This window comes from Crocodylus siamensis, chromosome 4 (assembly GCF_052110815.1).
Source record: "Crocodylus siamensis isolate JL-2025a chromosome 4, ASM5211081v1, whole genome shotgun sequence".
NCBI lineage: Eukaryota > Metazoa > Chordata > Crocodylia > Crocodylidae > Crocodylus > Crocodylus siamensis.
The window spans coordinates 2,450,874-2,468,625 of NC_143398.1; the positions used below are offsets into that span (position 1 = coordinate 2,450,874).

The following is a 17,752-nucleotide window of genomic DNA, read 5'->3' on the forward strand; positions in this document are numbered from 1 at the left end:
GCCTGCCCCTGTTTAAATTATGGTTTTATGGACTGTTTGAACAGGCATGATCCTGCCGCAGGCAGAGGTAGGAATAGATGTGGCCTCTGCACATCCCTTCCAGTCTCACAGCTCTAGGATTTCTATGAAAAGCTACAATTCCACAAATGTGAAAATTCAACAGTCAAAAGATATGCAAGAACGAATAAACCGCAACAGCACCAAAACCTCTATGTAAACAATAGAAAAAAGTGAAGTAGTAGCAAGTACTGCTCATAGATTTCATAGACATCAGGGCTGGAAGGGACCTCGGGAGATCATCGAGTTCAGCCCCCTGCCCAAAGGGCAGGAAGTCAGCTGGGGTCATAGGATCCCAGCAAGATAAGCATCCAATTTACTCTTGAGGAGGTGAGCAGCCCTCAGTGATGAAAGAACAGGTTTGGGCAGGGGCGAGCAATTATTTCAGGCAGAGCCGCTTACTGAGCTTTGGCAAGCCATCGAGGGCTGCATGACAGGCAGCCAATTTTCTAAATTTTTTAGGGGCTCCACGGGCTGGATAGAATGGCCTGGTGGGCCGCATCTGGCCCATGGGCCGCATTTTGCCCACCCCTGGGTTAGGGACCACTTAGAAAAGCAGGACATGTATAAGTCCATGGGGCCACATGTGATGCACCTGAGGGAATTGGCTGATGTGATTGCAGAGCCACTGGCCATCATCTTTGGAAACTCATGGTGGTAGGGAGAGGTCCCAGATGATTAGAAAAAGGCAAATCTAGTGCCCATCTTTAAGAAAGGGAAGAAGGAGGATCCAGGGATCTACAGGTCGATCAGCCTCACCTCAGTCCCTGGAAAGGTCATGGAGTAGGTCTTCAAGAAATCTATTTCTAAGCATTTGGAGGAAGGAAAATTTATTAGGGACAGTCAGCAGGGATCCACCAAGGCCAAGTTTTGCCACCCCTCACACCCCCCATACAGAAAGGATGTGGACAAGTTGGAGAGAATCCAGCAGAGAGCAATGAAAATGGTTGGGGGCTGGGGGACATGACTGGTGAGGAGCGGCTGAGGGAACTGGGCTGATTAAGTCTGGAGAAGAGAAGACCGAGGGGGATTGAACAGCCTTCACCTCCCTGCAGGGGGGCTGCAAAGAGGATGGAGCTGGACTGTTCTCTGTGGGGGCAGATGACAAGAGAGAGAGCAATGGGCTCAAGTTACAGCAAGGGAAGTTGAGGTTAGCCATTAGCTTCATGTGGCTCGTTGGTCTCAGGGTATGATTCTTGCTTTGGGTGTGAGATGTCCTGGGCTCAAATCCCAGACGAGCCCTTTGGAGACCAGTGGATAGTGGTGCACCTTGATTCTTTAGGGGAAAAACTTCCCTAGTCAGTGTGTCCAGATTGTGGAATAAGCTCCCCCCCAGAGTTTGGTGCAATCACCTACCCTGGATCTCTTCAAGAGGAAACCTGTCACTTTGCTAACTTTTGCTATCTTTCCTGCCTGATGCAGGGGGCTGGACCTGAAGATCTTCTAAGGTGCCTTCTGGCCTTACAATCTATCTACAAATTAGGAAAAACCTCTAAGTGGGTCATGAAGCCCTGGAACTGGATACCCAGAGGTATGGAGTCTCTTATCTTTGAAGGTTTTTAAGGCCTTGCTTTACAAAGTCTTGGCTGAGATGATGCAGGAGGTTGGACTAGATGTGACCTCCTGAGGTCCCTTCACACCCCCTTTTTTATGATTCTAAGTAAAAAAAATCTAGGTGCCTGATAAAATAATCTAAAAGTCCTGTGAATGGCTAAAAAGGACATTTTAAAATCAACTTGAGGCAAGTCTTACACTAAGTGAGAGGGTCCATATGTAGATACAGCTGGCAGAGTCACAGACAGCTATATACAAATACCGAAATAGCTGAGATGTTTCCTTGTTGTAGATGCAATAGAGCAGGGGATGGCTCTAACCCAGGGGAGGTAGTGAATGGAACAGAAACCTCAGCTGCTGTAACCAGAGGACGTCTAGACACACTCTCTGGTCCTCACCATGCCCACATAACTCTCAGCTAGCACTTCACACCTCAGCACCTTGGAAGAATGAGCTCAGGAGCAGTCGGCACCACTACTGGAAACCAAGTTTGGAAACCTGGGGAAATCCTAGCTGAACTGGGACAGACGTGGAGTCCAGTACTCAGGAGAGGGAACTGGGTGAGCTGGGGAACAACAGACCTGCCAGCCTGGCTCATCCTGGAAAAAAATTCAGCAGTTAATTCAGTGGAAGCAAGCAGCTCCACTCCTGGAGGCCTGGCCCAGCTGGCTGACCTGAGATCCACACCAGACTGTCCAACTACCTGCAAGGTCTGCTGCCCCACCGCGTTTCCATAGCTCCTTCCGTTGGATCAGCCAGTCAGACCCCCAACCTCAGTGTCAATGCTGTTAGCATAGGAAATCTGTTCACGAGTTGTAGTCTATTATCAGAGCAGATATGAAGTGCAGCTTAATGCTCTGTTGGTGAGCTGTCTCCTGCACCATGGACACGTGATTGCTGAGGGATAATTCAGAGGTGGGAAAAACAGAAGGACAAGAAGCTGCTCCTGTTGCTGTTCCCTTGCGTACCAGACCCCAGAGCTGCAGCTGGCTGAGCCTGGCATTACCGTGCCAGCAGCCAGGACTGGACTGGGATTCATTTAGCAAAAACTGGAGGTGGACTGATAGAGGTCTCCACCCTCCCAAGTCCTCCCCAGTGACCTGCCACAAGCTCCTACTCATCAAGCAGCATGAATCAGCACCTAGGCAGCATGACCTTGTGGAAGGCAGGTCTCCTCAAAGCTGGGTGCATCTGCATGAGACATTTGCTCCACAGTAAAATGTCACCATCTACAAGTACAACCCCATTAGGTCACAGTAGTTTAATAAAGGCCACCATGGGGTAGTCTGGCTAAACATAAGTACTACCCTGCAGTGGCATTGCTTGGTGCACCACAGCACACGTGTAGACAGTGGCAGGGCTGGCTGGGGCATGTGGGTGCTTCACTGCAGGGCTAGCTGGCAGGCAGCCCCCACGCTGAAGCACCCTCGTGCCCCAGCCAGCCCCTGCACAGCACATACAGCCCGGTTGGAGCAGCCCTGGGCTGGCAGGGTGACCCAGTGAGTCCTCTGCCAGTCAACAGTGCTCCGCCTGGACTCCATGTGCTGCACAGGAATAAACTCTGGAGCAACATGCACCAGAGATTTTTGCTCCCAGTTGCACATTAATAAGGCGTGCCCAGGAACAAAAAACTCTGGAACTTGTTCATGCACATTAACTGTGTGAGTAGATGCAGTTGCTGTGCCTTTTTGACAAGATCACAGGTCTGGCTGATTGAGGCATCTGCATGAAACGAGACTTTCAGCCCTCTCCATAGGCCTCCCACTTAGCAGCTCAGGACACTTTGAACACGGGGGATGGCAGGAACTCAGGGATGAGACACGGGCTCAGCAGGATCCCAAGCTGCAGCTGTGAAGGGGACACATCAGCCAGCAGGGCCCTGCCTTCGGTTCTTTGCTCAGCAACACCCACTGTTCTCATTCACAGCCTGGATGGCAGCACAGAGCAAAATCTCTGCTGAAAAGGGTTGTGGAGGACACATACTTTGGCACAGCAGTAAATAAGGAGGATGGCTTATTGCTAGAGGGATTGGAATAGTCTGATTCATCAGCAGTCCAACAAAACACAGCTCAATACAGCCAAATGCAAAGCAAAGCACCTGGAAACAAAGAACCCAGCTGCACTGAGAGGGGCAGGTGGCAGTGGGAAGCAGCAGCTGAGGGAGGACTTTGGGGCCTCCACAGTTCACAGCCTCTGGCAAGCGCTCAGGGCAGTGCCGTGGCCAGACAAGTCTGGAGCTGGGAGCTGAAGGTGGACAACAGATGTAGCTTCCTAGCAGCAAAGGTGACTAAACATCAGAACTGCCAAACAACCTCCACCTGCCATGCCTGGAGCTGGTCCTCACCTGCCCCTTCCCAGGCAGCTCACAGGGGAGCATGCCCCGTCCTGCTGGGAACAGCTCTGGTCTTCCTGAAGCACCAGCGGCATCCAGGGGCTGCACCTGCATCCAGACCCGAACAAGAGCGTCCAAAGCATGCCACATGAACTAGGCCTGCCCTAGACACGGTGCTGCTCCATGTCTCTTCTGTGTGGGCAGACACCCAGGCCAGTGCCAACACAGACAGTGCCCAAGGGGTCAGTCCCTGGCGAGGCTCCGCTCCAGCCCTAGGCCAACTCTGTCTCTTCCTTCTTGGGCACCTGGTGAATGCACTCCTCTGCGCTGTAGCGTGCCTGGCCGCAGCGCAGACGTGGCTCATCTTCCTGGTACCAGCGCCTCTCGTCAAACTCAGGGAAGAAGAAGGCGATTTCCTTGCTGGCCGATGCTGCCGAGTCTGCAATAGAAGAGGGGAGAAGGAGTGAGGTGCCACCATCGTGTCATGCTTTCACTGCACGCTGCATCCCATGGGGATGGGCAGAAGATATGGGTGGCGCCCAGGCCCCCAGCCACATGTCCCGAAGCCCCAGGACTTGAGCCAAGGTGGCTAGAAAGGCCTGTGGGACCAGGAAGGCATGAGCTCTGGGCATCACCAGACACCACCAACACACGCAGAGAGAAAACCCCTGCGCTCTCCACCCGGCCAGGTCGTCCAGGAGGCGTGCGCTCACCTGAGCCGTGCGTGGTGTTCCGCGTGTCCGTGAGGCCATAGGCTCCCCGGATGGAGTCTGGAGCCGTGTTGCGGGCTCGGTACACTCTGGTGGGTCCCATCAGAGACCTCCAGAGCAGGATGGCATCCTCATGGGCCAGGATATAGGCCCGCATAGGACCGCTGAGCACGTGGATAGAAAGAGACAAGATTACTGCTGGACGGGGGCCTCAGGCTTCTTGCTCTCACGGGCCCAGCGCAGCTGGAGTGGCAGAGGGTCAGGGGCACTGTGCAGTTTACGGAGGGGTGCCAAGCTGGCCGGCAGAGGCGAGGCAGCCAGGCCTCTGGGGGTCCCTGGGCCATTCAAGATGGGTCCCCTACCCCTGCAGCCTGAACTCTCCCACGGGCCCAGCCCACTGGGGCAGCACGAGGGAGCCTGCAGCAGGCAGGGCATGGCGGGGACAGCAGCAGGTGTGTGATGCCAGGGGCCACAGCCCCTCGCCTCTGATGCAGCCTGAGCAAGGGGCGCAAAGCCCAGCTGGGCCCAGTGCTGAGCGGGGATGTGCGAAGGGGAAGGAAGTACCTGGCCATGAACTCCACCAGCCTCTGGTAGAAGAACCGCCCTGCAGAGAGAGGCAGACAGAGGTTCACCCCGGGGACAGCGCACCCACAGTGCGACCGGGCTCCCCCCGCCCATCGCTGCTGCCCGCAGGGAGCCGAGGCCAGCCAGACCGCGCCTCACCCCGGCCTGCAGGAAGCCTGGGGCTGAGCGCCAGCCTGCGCCATGCCCCCTCCCAGCTCCTGGCCCACGGCGCCCTGCGGCAGGGAGCGCCGCATGTCCGCGGCCAGCCTGGCCGTCCCCGCCTCGCTGCCCACCCGGCATCGGCTTCGAGCTGCCCAAAGGGGGTCGACCCTTAAAGCGGGGGCTCGTGGCCCCCAGCCGCGGCGGGAGCGGGCCCCGCACACGAACCGCACCCGCGTGCTGCTGGTAGAAGCGCTGGCTGTCCGCGCGCCGCCACCGCAGCTCCTTGCTGCGCACGATGAGGAAGCGGTGCTGCAGGATCGTCTCGTGCACGGCCTGCGGGCAGACACGCGCGAGCTGTTGGGGTCGCTCCGCCGGGGCCGGGGCCGGCGTCGGGCCGCGGGGGGAGCTGTGGGCTGTCGGGGTCGGCCGTGGCAGGGGCGGACGCCGCCCTCCCGCCAGGGGCGCTGTGGTGGGGGTGGGGGCGGGGGCGGGGGCGTCACCTGGGCGACGAGCGGGTGCGCGAGCGCGTCGGGCTTCAGCAGCGCCAGCGTCAGCGCCAGCGGCCGCGCCGCCCCCCCCATGGCGCTCCCGGGGCCGCTTCCGGCGGGCGGGGCTGGACTTCCGGCGCGGGGAAGGGGCCTTGCCCGTCTCTATGGCAACCGCGGCTGCCCGGCCCGTGCCCGTGCCGCGCCGTGCCGGGGCTGGGGCCCGCGCCGTTGCGAGGGTGCGGGCGCGTGGGGCCCGCCTGGACCGTCCCGCCGGGGTGTGCCGTGTGCTGCGCGCGGCGCCGCCTGGGGCCTTCGGGCGCGGGGGGCAGCCCGGGCCGGGGCGTCGCCTAGCAGCGGGACGCGGGCGGGGCGAGGCGGGGCGCTGCCGGTGCCGGGGGCGGCGGCGGCAGGAGCGGAGGTGCCCGGGCGCGGCCCCCGGCGCCCCGTGACGTCGCGCTGCCCGCAGCGAGCGGGGCCGGGGGCGATGGCGGCGGGTGGGGAGGCGCGCGCGGAGCTGGGTCTGGGCCTGGGTCTGGGTCTGGAGCCGGGGCAGGACAAGTACGACGCGGAGGAGAACGTGAAGATCATCTGCCTGGGCGACAGCGCCGTGGGCAAGTCCAAGTGAGCGCCCGGCGTGCGGGGTAGCAAGGGGCGGGGGCGCGGGAGCCTCGCGCTGACAGGGCGCGCTGTGTCTCGTCCGCAGGCTGATGGAGCGGTTCCTCCTGGACGGGTAGTATCCTTTGAGCGGGCCGCGCCTCGCCCTGTCCTCCCCGGTCCGTGCAAGGAGCCGGCAGCACTGCTTCCAGCTCTGGGTTGGGCTGCGAGGGGCCGCGCTCAGACCCTGCCAGTGGGTCACGGCCGCGCCGTCGAACGTCGCTGGAGCTCCCCGACCCCGCAGGTTGCCAACCACTGCGCTCGAGAGCTGTTTCTGGGCTTTCCCTAAGTGCCAGTGAGCTCCTGTTCCTGCCCCACCACTTCGCTGTGCCGGCAGCTTGCACCCGGGCGCCGTCGTGTCTCAGGGGTTTGCCGTGGTCCCAGTCCCCCCGGGGAGCAGGAGCACAGCCACAGTCCACAGTGGAAATGCCAGGTCCCGCAGAGCAAGAGCTCGGCTCAGCTGCCACACATGCTGCCCCTCGCATGCTGGCTACTGCCCCATCACTTGGGACAGGCGCTTGGAGGCGCTGGTGTCTGCATACGGAGCAGGGGATACAGGCTCATTTGTCACCTCCTTAACCCATGCGCAGCCGCCCTCAGCAGCTCTCGACGTTCGCCCTGACCCTCTACAAACACACCGCCAGTGTGGATGGAAAGCGCATCCTTGTAGGTAAGTGCCATGCTGCGTCGCAGACGGGCCAGCACCTCCTGGAGCCCCTGCCCCGGTCTCACGACAGGATCCCTGGATTCGGGTGCTCCCGGTCTTCTTGGCTGCAGGCAGAAGCCCTGGGGCTCACTCCTGATGCTGCGCACTGGTATCGTTGATTCCTGGGCTGCCGAGTGCCGGGGATTGCTCCGTCGAGGGGCGAGCGTGAGGTCCAATGGGCAGGAGCTGGGACGAGGGCGCGGCACGGTAGCTGGGGAGTCCCCGTCTTGGGGCAACGCAGAAGGGATGCGTCAAGGGGGGGCTTGAGGCGAGTTTTGTGAATGGGGATCTGTGGGATCAGCCCGCATCCCAGGGCCAAGACGGACTGGGATGAAGGAGTGCAGGGGAATATGGGGAAAGGGGTTTGGGGCTGAGGGAAGGGAGCGGCTCATGAAGGGGAACGGTAAAAGTAGCTGGTCTGCTCAGGCCTGGCTGGGAAGAGGCCCCTCATAGCTCAGTGGCCTGGAGGGGAGCACGTCTCGCCCAAAGAAGGTAGGGAGGGAATACGATGGCAATGACCCCAAGTTCTTTGGGGCCCTGGGTGTGAATCAGGGTCTGGGAGGGTTTTGCCTTTTGGTTGGTCTTGAGCCCCTTCCTCTTGTGTGAGCCAGGAACGAGGGCAGCCATTCTCATCTCGGAGCAGCTCTCGGGCTGCGTTCGTCTCCACAAGGAGATTTGGAGTACCTGTCCAGTGTGGAAATCTCATCCCACGAATGGGCAGCTTTGCTCCTGTGCTGCAGGGGGATGGGCTGTGCACTCCTCGTGCACCAGGCCCTGATGAGGAGTAGGAAGGGGAGGAAAGCATGGGCTCAGAGTTGTGCAGGAGGAGGTCTCAAGGAGGCTTAATTTCCCCTCACCTTCCAAGGTCCCCACATCTGTGTCCCGTTTGAGAACTGACTCCCTTGATAGTCCTGGTGCCACCTGCCCCTCGTGGGGTTTGCTGAAGAGGCAGCACAAGGCTGTCCTGGGTAGGCAGGGACCAGCTTGCAGTCAGTATGGCTGGGGAGATCATTGCCAAGGAGCCAGAGGGAGATCTGGGCTGAGGTTTGGGGGTGCTAAGAAATTCTTACAAGATGGTCAAAAAGCCCATGAGCCCCATCCCTGGAGCGGGGTGGGTGGGTGGTGGAGCCCTGCACCCTTGCAGCATGCACAGATTGGCCAAAGACTTACTACCCCCCAGCTTTGGGCCATCTGCATACTCTGTCAGCAGCGAGAAATGCAGGAAGTCGGCATGTTTCTAGTTGTGGGGGGAGCTGCTGAATTTGCCCTGTGTTTGTCAGTCATGTGGAATAAAAAAATATAGTCCAATGACAGAGTGGTGGTGACAAGTGAAGGGAGAGGTCACTGATACTGAGTGGACTGGAGCACCTGGTGAGCTGGGCACAAGGAAGCGCCGTGAAACAGCTGGGTGCAAAGTCATCACGAGGGCGGTGACTGAAAAAGATGGGTCGTGAGAGTCAGCTGAACATGAGCCTCTGCGGGGCTGCAGTCAGAGACCTAATGTGGTCTTTGAATACAGAAGTGGGGGCCGGGTGGATAGAAACAAAGGGTGGATAATGACCTCAGCTCCTTGCAGTGGAATGGGTGCTACTGGGTTTTTGGGGTACTTCCACAATTCAAGAGGTTTGTTGAGCAGTTTAGGTTCAGAGAAGAGCCACAGGAATAAAGGTAGGATTGGGAGTGATGCCTAATTTTGAGAGGTTTGGGGAGGTCAGTCTGTTAGAAGGTAAGGGCAGGGGTCACAGCAGATACATGTTCACCTGGGAACAGAAGTTTAATAATTGGGGTCTCTCCAGGGTGGCAGATGATTACAACATGGGCCCGTGCCTGGAATTCCTGCTGGGGGTTGGACCCAACAACCCGTGAGATCCTTTCCAACTCTGTGGTTTGTGAAGATGACTCCATGCAAATTTAGATGACAAATAGCTCCCAAATGCTGAGCCATGGGGGTGATGGAGCCCCGGATCAGCTGCCCTGGGCTGTGGTGGATGCCCCTTCACTGGAATTGCTTCGATCCAGTGCAGCATGTTTCTGAGATCTCCCTCTGTGCAGACAGGAGCTGGTCCTGCCAGGTCTGCTGGCCCACTGTGGGCCAGGACCAGGTTAGGCAACAGCTGTTTGTCTGAGCCGGCACGGCAGCAACGAGGCTCCTTCGGTCTCAGCTTTGGTCTCAGCTCAGGACCAAGTCTGGTCTCTCAGTGGGCTTTGAAGATTTCACAGGGTGAAGAGGCCAACACTTCCCTTGAAACATTTGCTAACCTTAGCATCCCCCATAAGGAAAGCCCTTTATCCCCGGCTGGGACACAGGGAGTTTGCTTTGTCATCTGGGCCCTGGAATAAAGAGAGTGCTCCTGTCTCTTCTCAAGAGAATCTTTTTGTTGGAAAGTGGAACAGCAATCTAGCTAGCATCCAGATTGGGCAGTGGAAGTTCGGAGATGCACTCAGGAGGATGGGTGTAGGCCAAGCTGCAGGAGCTCTGAGCTCCTCTTGTTCAGGTCTGGGATTCCCCACTTGCCCCAGGTTTACAGCCTTGCACATACATGCACAAGCACACGCATGCACACAATTGTTAATGAATGCATCTATCTAAAACATGATTGGACATATGTTAATGAAAAGAGTTGATTATGAAGACCGCCTCACCTCCTCAGTGAAGAATTTTTGACACATACTTCACTGCCTGACTAGGATGGCCTATGGGGAGAGCCGTTAGATTTTTACTGTTATTAAGAGTGCTGTTCCTTGTCATGGGTGTCAGTTGCTTGGGTTGTGTGACTAGTTAAACACCTGAGCCAGTACTTTTCTGTTACAGCAGGCAAGAGCTGTGGACTCTGGCTGTGCAAGTTGGTCCCAATTTCTATGCAGTGGAGGATGTATACAAGATGGAGGCACTTACACCAAGGCCTCCGATGTGTTCCTTGCACCACAGGCTTGTTCAGGCTTGTGTACCCTGCTCAGACGTGTCTGCTTCTCCATAGTTTACATTTAGCCTCTCTGGATGCTGGAACCATGTGGGGCACCACAGGAGACAGATTTGGTGCCCTTAGTCAGGCCAGGCCAGCACCCTGTGAGGTTGCTCCATTGCTTTGGTAGGTAAAACATGGCATACAGATGTCCATGGTGGGGAGAGGGTGTCATCACTGATTCTCCTCTGTAGGCAAGGGTGCTGAAGTTGCTGGGTCCCCTCGCCAGTCTGACACCCCTTTTGGAAATGAAGTGTAGTTCTCCTTGATTGCGAATCACTTCAGAGCATGCCCCCGATCTGGGCGCACACCCCTGTCCTTGTGTTCAGCTGTGGTGCTTGAAAGTCTGCATGGGCAACAAATCTGTAGTAGCAGGGGGCTTAGCCCAGCAGGGAAGCTGTAACTAGGTCCAGGGCCTGGAAGTTGAAGTCAAAGATTAAGCAAGAAACAAGGTAGAGATGTTGGCACAGACCTCTCGGGGCAGGGAGGCTGCCGGGGCTGAGGGCAGTGCCTGCCCTGGCAGGGCCCTGGCTGCAGCATGCACTGGTACAGGAGATGGAAGTGAGTGCTCCATTTGGATGAGTTTTGCATCCCCTGCTCATCCCCATGTGTCTAAGCGCTTCTCACCTTGCTCACCCTGTACGCCCATGCTGCACTGCTCATTCTGCCTCTCCTCTGTCCAGCCCACAGAGTCTTTCCTACAGTGGTTACTACCTACCCTGAGGAAATTGGGACCAAAGGTTGGAAAGGTTTCGGGGTCGGTGGCATCTCTGCAGGGTGGTGAAATGAGTGCGGCTGCTTAGGCCAGGGGCCAGGCTCTGGGCACGGGCAGGATGTGGCTGGTCCATGTCATGGCACGGCATGCTGACTGTGTCCTTGTGCCTTGCAGACTTCTGGGACACAGCAGGGCAGGAGCGGTTCCAGAGCATGCATGCCTCCTACTACCACAAGGCCCACGCTTGTATCATGGTAAGGACATGCCTCTCGCCCTGGTGAGAGGGCCATGGCCGGTACTCACATTCTCTGGATATTCAGCTGGCTTGTGCATTTCCCTTGTCATGCTGCAGATATTTCCGTTTCCTGCTTACAAACCCCCTCCATCTGTCTCTCTCCCTTCGCTGGCTGGTTTTAGGCAGATTAATCGCATTTAGTTCTTTAACTTTCCTCCCCCCAGTTCCAAACAGTTTCTTTTCTGTTTTTGCTCCGTTGGCACCATCTGTCTGGGACCTGTGTATCTTTCAGGTGCAGTCAGTCAGAGCCCGTCCCTGTCTTGCTTTGGAATGTGATGCCTTGCATTCCCTTGGCCTGTTCCAGCCATCACCATGTCCCACCTCTGCTCTCCCGTTCAGATTGCTTTTCCCTCGGTCTTCCTTGCCCACACACATTTTCTGCCCTGGCTCTCACCTGTTTGGTCCTCAGGCCATGCTGTTTTCAGTCCTTCCTAGTTTAGTGTCATCCATAACTTCACACCACTTCACTAATGTCTTACCAGGCCGCCTCCCCCTACTAAACTGTTAATGGAGCTAGTTAATTGGACAGGTCTATCCCTGCACACTAGGCCTTTTCCTAACCCCGCTGTGGCATTGAGGGGGACAGCTTGCTTGGCACTGCAAAAGACAGGTATTCAAAGGGGACCCAGAGACTGGTGCTGGCCTAGCACAGGGGCCAGGGCTGCTTGCTTTTCACAGCAGGATGATACTTTGCCACTTTCTGGGGCTTGTCATTCACACTTTTGCTGTCAGCTGCTGTGAGCCACTGGTGATGGGGCAGCTCCATGGGGCTTCTGCCCAGCCCAGCGTCTCCCCTGCAGGCACTAGCTTGAGAACGCTGCCTGGTTAAAGACACCGGCCGCTAGCCAGGGTGGGGGGCAGTCCCAAGCCTGAGCTTGGTCCAGGGGGAGCCCAGGGACTGACCTGCTGCCAAGCCCAGCGACCAGTGCTCTGTCCTGGCAGGTGTTTGATGTGCAGAGGAAGGTCACCTACAAGAACCTGAGCAACTGGTACAAGGAGCTGAGGGAGTTCCGCCCAGAGATCCCCTGCATCGTGGTGGCCAACAAAATTGATGGTGAGTGTCTTGCCGTCTCTGAGGCCTTCAGCCTCACATGTCTCTGCTAACAGCAGCCACTGTCTCCCAGCTACCAGGGCACGTGTGCCTCCGTGCCCTTCTGGCAGCACCGTGCAGCACTGCATAGCGGGTGGGCCATCGGAGCACAAAGTGCACCCTGGGGGGGCACCAGCTGCCAGACAAACCACGGCAGCCAACAGGACATGGCAGTGTCCACAGGCACCTGCTGCCAGCTGCTGGGTGGTAGCAGAAGCTGTCCCCTCCTACAAAGGGCAGTGTAAAGCCAGGGTCTGTTGCCACAAAGGACCTAGAACCGTGCCAAGAAAACTGCCGTGCAGACTAGGCCGTGGCCCTTCTGGCCTGCTGGGGCTGGGCCTGGGCCTGGATACAGGAGGGAGTCATCTGTATCAAGGGCTCTTGGGGATGGACTCCTCAGGCCATGTTTTACCCAGTGAAGTGCTGGATCCTGCTCTGGGCTCTCACATTTTGGGTTCACGGAGTAACAGAGGCTCAGAACACAGGTCTGGCCTGCTCGCAGTGTATGCTGTACTCACACGCTCATGGTGCCCACTGCCCCCAACCAGGCGCGCTAGCAGTCAGGTCTGCGCTTCAGCCGTGGACCAGCAGCCCCCTGCCTGCAGCCAGCTGAGGTTAGCCAGCACCAGCCAACCTCACTCTGCAAGGCTATCGCCTCGCCACTCAGCCTCCCTCTCGGGGCTGTAGGGGACGCCGCATCTGTGCCTCACTCGTCACTTCTCTCTGCTCTCCCAGCGGATATGAAAATGACTCAGAAAAGCTTCAACTTTGCCCGGAAGTTCAACCTGCCTTTCTACTTTGTCTCTGCTGCGGACGGCACCAATGTTGTGAAGGTAAAGCTGTTGTGTGACTGGCATCCCCAAGGGCAATGTGTGGTCTGGGGGGGCGGGGGTTGGCACAGGGCAGAGGTGAGAAAGAAGGAGCATTTCTCTGGTTGGCTCCTGCAGGCTGGGGCCTGTGGCTGGGGCCTGATTCATGGTAGGGCTCCCCAGGGCCCAGGGGAGGTGATGTGCTTGGCTCCCCAGGGCTGGGGGAGCACGGAGGCCCCTGCCCCCCCCCGAATAACAAGCACTCCCTTCTTCCCTCAGCTCTTCAGCAATGCCATCAAACTGGCCGTCGCCTACAAGCAGAATTCAGGGGATTTCATGGATGAGGTCATGCGGGAGCTGGAGGTAAAACAGGCTCTGTTCGCTGCACCCTGTTCTCCCTGGAGGGGCTGGTGCTCCCAGGCTGCTGCCTCCAGGGAAGTAGGTAGTGCCCTGGTAGGGGTCAGCTCATGGGCTGTCCCAGCCCCACTCAGAGGGGCAGGTGAGGTTAGCAGGGGCAGGAGGATCTGGTGTCTGGTGGAGGGGCAGGGGCCAAGCTGGGAGTACCATGCGGAGCAGGGGTGGCTAGTCACACATGAGTCTTGTCGTCCCCATCCTGTTCCCTTCCAGAACTTTGACCTGCAGCAGAAGGGGGAAGACTTGTCGGATAAGGAGGAAAGCTGCCCTGAGGAGAAGCCCCCCTCCACCTGAGCCTGCCCAGACCTGCCTCAGGCTGCTGCCCATCACCCAGGGGGGATGGGTAGGACCATCGGTGTCTGCCTGGGGAGAACTGACTTTGCAGGCCTAGTAACTCTGGGCGCAGCCGTCTCAGGGCTCCTGTCTGTGGCAGCGAGACTGGCTCAGCCTGAACTTCCCTACCCGGCCCAACCCCAGAGCATCCAGGACATGGAAGGGGATGCATGTACACGTGACTACGGCCTGCCCCAGTGCAGAGAACACGCAGCAGGGAGCTGCAGGAAAGGGTCCAGCCCAGGCCATAGAAAAACTGGCACTAAAGGACTTTGTGCAGAGCGCCGCGTCCTGTCCTTCCTGCGCCGGCCCTGAAGTAGTTGGCTGGTAGTGGACCAGGTGTGAGGGCCAGCCCTGCCCATTGCTGCTGCAGCCCAGCTGCTCTGCCCTCTTGCTCCCTGACCTGGTGGGAGGTGCACCAGCCCTCTGCAAGCTGCATCACCCCTTCCCCATCTCCATCCCCTCCTGCCGCCCCTACCCTCCAGCCTGGTGGGTGCTGTGTGTGCTTTCACTCAGTGCCTCATGGCTCCCATGTGGTTCTGGGCAGGATGTGGGAGGATAGAGGCAGAGCCAACCATGAGAAATACTCTTTTACTCTTCCCCTGCTAGCAGCAGGGGCACCAAGTGGAGCAGGGCTGGGTGCCAAAGTCCCCTGGGGCAACGGTCAGCACCTAGAAGCAGCCCCTGGCCAGCACAGTGCCCTGCTCTTCCTCCTTCTCAATGCTTGTCTTCCTTCACAGCCTTCAGGAAGCTGTTCAGTCGTTTGAAGAAATCGTCGTTGCTGCTCCGGCCTGACAGACAGGTGCCTGGTTTTGGCTTCTGATTTATTGGTGGCAGCGGCATTGGCGGCAGCTCTTGCATGGAGGGCGACTGCGAGGTGGGCATGGCCATTTGAACTGGGACTGACACTGGGACTGGGGCTGGGCTTGTCTCCGTCCGCGGTGCCGGCTTCATGTTGGCCACGATCCAGTCAAAGTAGTTGCGCGCAAGGGTGTAGATCCCAGGCCGCTGGGCCCTGGCACAGCCCATCCCCCAGCTGGTGATTCCCATGAGCCAGAAGCGGTCAGACGTTTCCTCCCGGCACTGGAGGGGGCCGCCACTGTCGCCCTGCAGCAGAAGTTGGGGTGTGAGGCCTGGTGACCCCAGACAATGTGGGGAGCACAGGTCCTGGCCCTGGTGGTGCCTCAGAAGAGCAATGCCCCCGCCCAGGGAGCTGCAGCCAGGCTTCCCTGGCTCAGGAATGCGCTGCCTGTGGGCGGCTTGGTACTGTGCGGCCCCCTCCCTTTCCTCCTGCACAGTCCCCTGGGACTCACGTGCCTATGGCAGCTGGGGCCAGGGCTCCCACCATAGCCTCACTGGTCCAGAGCATCCACACGTTATGCAGCAACATTGCAGCCCTGCAGCCTGCTCCACAGGGCTCTGGCCACTCTCCTCACTGAGGATGCCCCACAAGTGCTTTGCACGTGTCTAGGGAGCCTGCTCTGGCCCCCCCATGCCCATGCCTGTGCAGCAGCCCTGGCAGCGCAGCACAGGGGGAATACGTCCAGCTGGGACTGCCAGCCAGTGGGGCAGGAAGGGGTTGAGGTCAGGAGAAACTGAGGACAGAGCATGCGTGAGACCTGCTCCATCTGGCAACCCCGAACTCAGGGAGGCTGTGCGGGGGGGCCGGTTCCACACACCTGGCAGCTGTCGATGCCGCCCTTCTTGTGGCCGGCGCATATGTTGTTGCTGTGGATGTTCCCCCTGTACCAGGTGCTGCTGTTGCACGTGGCATAGTCGATGTAGTAGACCTGGGCTTCCTGCAGGATGTCGGCCGTGACCCCAGCTGCAGGAGCTCAGATGGCGTTACCCCTGGGGCGCTAGAGCCTGCTCCCCGCTGCCCCTGGCAGGGCAGCTCGTCCCGCCTGTGCCCTCACGGCACTCACATTTCTCCTTCATGAAGCCCCAGCCACTGACCCAGCAGCTGGTGAGCTTGGTCAGGTCCACGGTGCGGTCAGGCACGCAGGCCAGCTGGATGTACTCATTGCACTGGACGGGCTCGTCCAGCTCCAGCAGGGCGATGTCGTTGAGCTGCCCCTTGCGCCGGTAGTTCTCGTGCGGCACCACCTGCCGGTAGTTGCGCACCTGGACCTGGGGGCCCAGCCTGGAGAGCTGCGTGGCGCCGATCACCGCGCGCCGCCCGAACAACGACCTGCCGGCACAGCACAGCACAGCCGGCTGCACCAGGGCCAGAGCCCAGGCTCCTCATCCCCATGGGGCCCTCCCAGTCCGTGTATGAGTGTGAGCATTCCCCTCCCCCCAACTCACTTGGACTTGAAGCAGTGGGCGGCGGTGAGCACCCAGCTGGGGTGGATGAGGGACCCGCCGCAGAAGTGTACGTAGCCGGTCTTGGAGAGAGCCTGGATGCTGACAATCCAGGGCCAGGCCCCCGGCATGGAGTCGTGGCCGCCCACAACCCGCATGTTGCCATAGCTCGATGACAGGGGCCGCTGCCCACAGTTCAACCTGCCAGGGGTGGGTGCGGGTCAGGGCTGGGGTTTGCCCCCTGCCACCCCGGGGCTGAGCTGCGCCCAGCCCCCACGAGCTCTCTCCCAGGCCTGTGCCCCCCTGCTCCATCTGTGCCAGCCCCAGCCTGGGGTCACAAACCCGCAGGGGTAATAGTCCCCCAGCCCCAAGCCGGCCATCACCAGCAGCAGCAGGAGGGCAACCAGCCCCATCTTCCCCAGGCGCATAGCACCAACTGTCGACTGGTGTGACATCACAAACCACATCCTGGCTCCGGCCAATCAGCTCCACAGCAGCATGACATCATGCAGAGCTGCTGGGTGGGGGAGACCCCCTGACCATGTCAGCCTGCACGCCAGGGTTAAGGAGCCCGGGAGGAGGCAGCGGGGAGGGGAGTGGATGCAGCCGCTGCCTGGGATTCTCCCACAATGCATTGCAAAGGCCTGGTTCACATAGCATAGAGATCGCAGGGCTGTCGGGGAGCTGCAGGGCCAGAGAATCATATCGTGGAAGTCGGGTCGAAGGGACCTTGTAGATTTCATAGATTTCATAGACATTAGGGCTGGAAGGGACCTCGGGAGATCATCGAGTCCAGCCCCCTGCCCAAAGGGCAGGAAGTCAGCTGGGGTCACAGGATCCCAGCAAGATAAACATCCAATTTACTCTTGAAGGTGTTCAATGTAGGTGCTTGAACCACCTCCGCTGGCAGACTGCTCCAGATCTTGGGGGCTCGGACAGTAAAGAAATTCTTCCTTACGTCCAGCCTGAAACGGTCTTGCAGGAGTTTGTGACCGTTCAACCTCGTCATCCCTTGGGGCGCTCTGGTGATCAAATGTTCCCCCAGATCCTGGTGGTCACCCCTGATAAACTTGTAGGTGGCCACCAGATCACCCCTGAGCCTGCGCTTTTCCAGGCTAAAGAGTCCAAGATCTTCAAGTCCTACCCCCCGCCTGGGCAGGAGAAAAACTGGACTCAAATGACTCCAGCCAGGTAGGCATCAAGCCTCTTCTTAAAGCCCCCCAGGGTAGGAGCCAGCACCACTTCTATTGGAAGTTGGTTCCAGCTCCTACCCGCCCTGACCATGAAGTAGTTCTTGCAGATGTCTAATCTACACCTCCTCTCCAATAATTTGTGGCCATTATTCCTTGTTATGCGGGGGGGGGCGGCGGGGAGCATGCTCGGGGAAACAGTGTCTCCCCCAAGCCCTTCTGGTCACCCCTAGTGAGTTTATAGACAGTCACCAGGTCCCCCCTCAACCTTCTCTTGTGAAGGCTGAACAGGTTTAGGTCCCACAGTCTCTCATTGTAGGGTCTACCCTGTTGTCCCCGGGTCATGCGAGGGCCTCCTCTGGACCCTTTCAATGTTGTCCACATCCCTTCTGAAGTGTGGTGCCCAGAACTG

At 58.7% G+C, this 17,752-nt stretch overlaps 3 protein-coding genes across 3 annotated transcripts; 1 reads left to right on the plus strand and 2 right to left on the minus strand.

The window, feature by feature from the left end:
- Positions 1 to 3,624: 3,624 nt before the first annotated feature.
- Positions 3,625 to 6,035, minus strand: NME6 (NME/NM23 nucleoside diphosphate kinase 6). The gene is made up of 5 exons (XM_090041440.1): positions 5,880 to 6,035; positions 5,610 to 5,712; positions 5,218 to 5,257; positions 4,657 to 4,817; positions 3,625 to 4,382 (listed from the first exon to the last, which is right to left on the minus strand). Exons 1-5 carry the CDS (start codon positions 5,958 to 5,960, stop codon positions 4,216 to 4,218), a joined length of 552 nt encoding a protein of 183 aa, XP_089897566.1. The 5' UTR covers positions 5,961 to 6,035; the 3' UTR covers positions 3,625 to 4,215.
- Positions 6,036 to 6,089: 54 nt separating this feature from the next.
- On the plus strand, positions 6,090 to 14,128 carry RABL2B (RAB, member of RAS oncogene family like 2B). Its single transcript, XM_090041439.1, has 8 exons — positions 6,090 to 6,488; positions 6,571 to 6,600; positions 7,112 to 7,191; positions 11,080 to 11,159; positions 12,143 to 12,254; positions 13,026 to 13,123; positions 13,379 to 13,462; positions 13,727 to 14,128. Exons 1-8 carry the CDS (start codon positions 6,352 to 6,354, stop codon positions 13,805 to 13,807), a joined length of 702 nt encoding a protein of 233 aa, XP_089897565.1. The 5' UTR covers positions 6,090 to 6,351; the 3' UTR covers positions 13,808 to 14,128.
- A 148-nt stretch (positions 14,129 to 14,276) lies between these two features.
- On the minus strand, positions 14,277 to 17,033 carry LOC149865381 (acrosin-like). Its single transcript, XM_090041441.1, has 5 exons — positions 16,493 to 17,033; positions 16,154 to 16,351; positions 15,772 to 16,037; positions 15,526 to 15,671; positions 14,277 to 14,953 (listed from the first exon to the last, which is right to left on the minus strand). Exons 1-5 carry the CDS (start codon positions 16,615 to 16,617, stop codon positions 14,564 to 14,566), a joined length of 1,125 nt encoding a protein of 374 aa, XP_089897567.1. The 5' UTR covers positions 16,618 to 17,033; the 3' UTR covers positions 14,277 to 14,563.
- Between the last annotated feature and the right edge of the window lie 719 nt (positions 17,034 to 17,752).

Coding starts and splice junctions, on each gene's coding strand:
- RABL2B (XM_090041439.1), top strand. CDS start 6,352: ATGGCGGCGGGTGGGGAGGCGCGCGCGGAGCTGGGTCTGGGCCTGGGT. Junction 7,192..11,079: donor TGGAAAGCGCATCCTTGTAG/GTAAGTGCCATG, acceptor TGTGCCTTGCAG/ACTTCTGGGACACAGCAGGG. Junction 12,255..13,025: donor GGTGGCCAACAAAATTGATG/GTGAGTGTCTTG, acceptor CTGCTCTCCCAG/CGGATATGAAAATGACTCAG.
- LOC149865381 (XM_090041441.1), bottom strand. CDS start 16,617: ATGTGGTTTGTGATGTCACACCAGTCGACAGTTGGTGCTATGCGCCTG. Junction 16,038..16,153: donor GCCCACTGCTTCAAGTCCAA/GTGAGTTGGGGG, acceptor CTGTGCCGGCAG/GTCGTTGTTCGGGCGGCGCG. Junction 15,672..15,771: donor GGGCTTCATGAAGGAGAAAT/GTGAGTGCCGTG, acceptor GAGCTCCTGCAG/CTGGGGTCACGGCCGACATC.
- NME6 (XM_090041440.1), bottom strand. CDS start 5,960: ATGGGGGGGGCGGCGCGGCCGCTGGCGCTGACGCTGGCGCTGCTGAAG. Junction 5,713..5,879: donor CGCACCCGCTCGTCGCCCAG/GTGACGCCCCCG, acceptor GTCTGCCCGCAG/GCCGTGCACGAGACGATCCT. Junction 4,383..4,656: donor GAACACCACGCACGGCTCAG/GTGAGCGCACGC, acceptor CTTCTATTGCAG/ACTCGGCAGCATCGGCCAGC.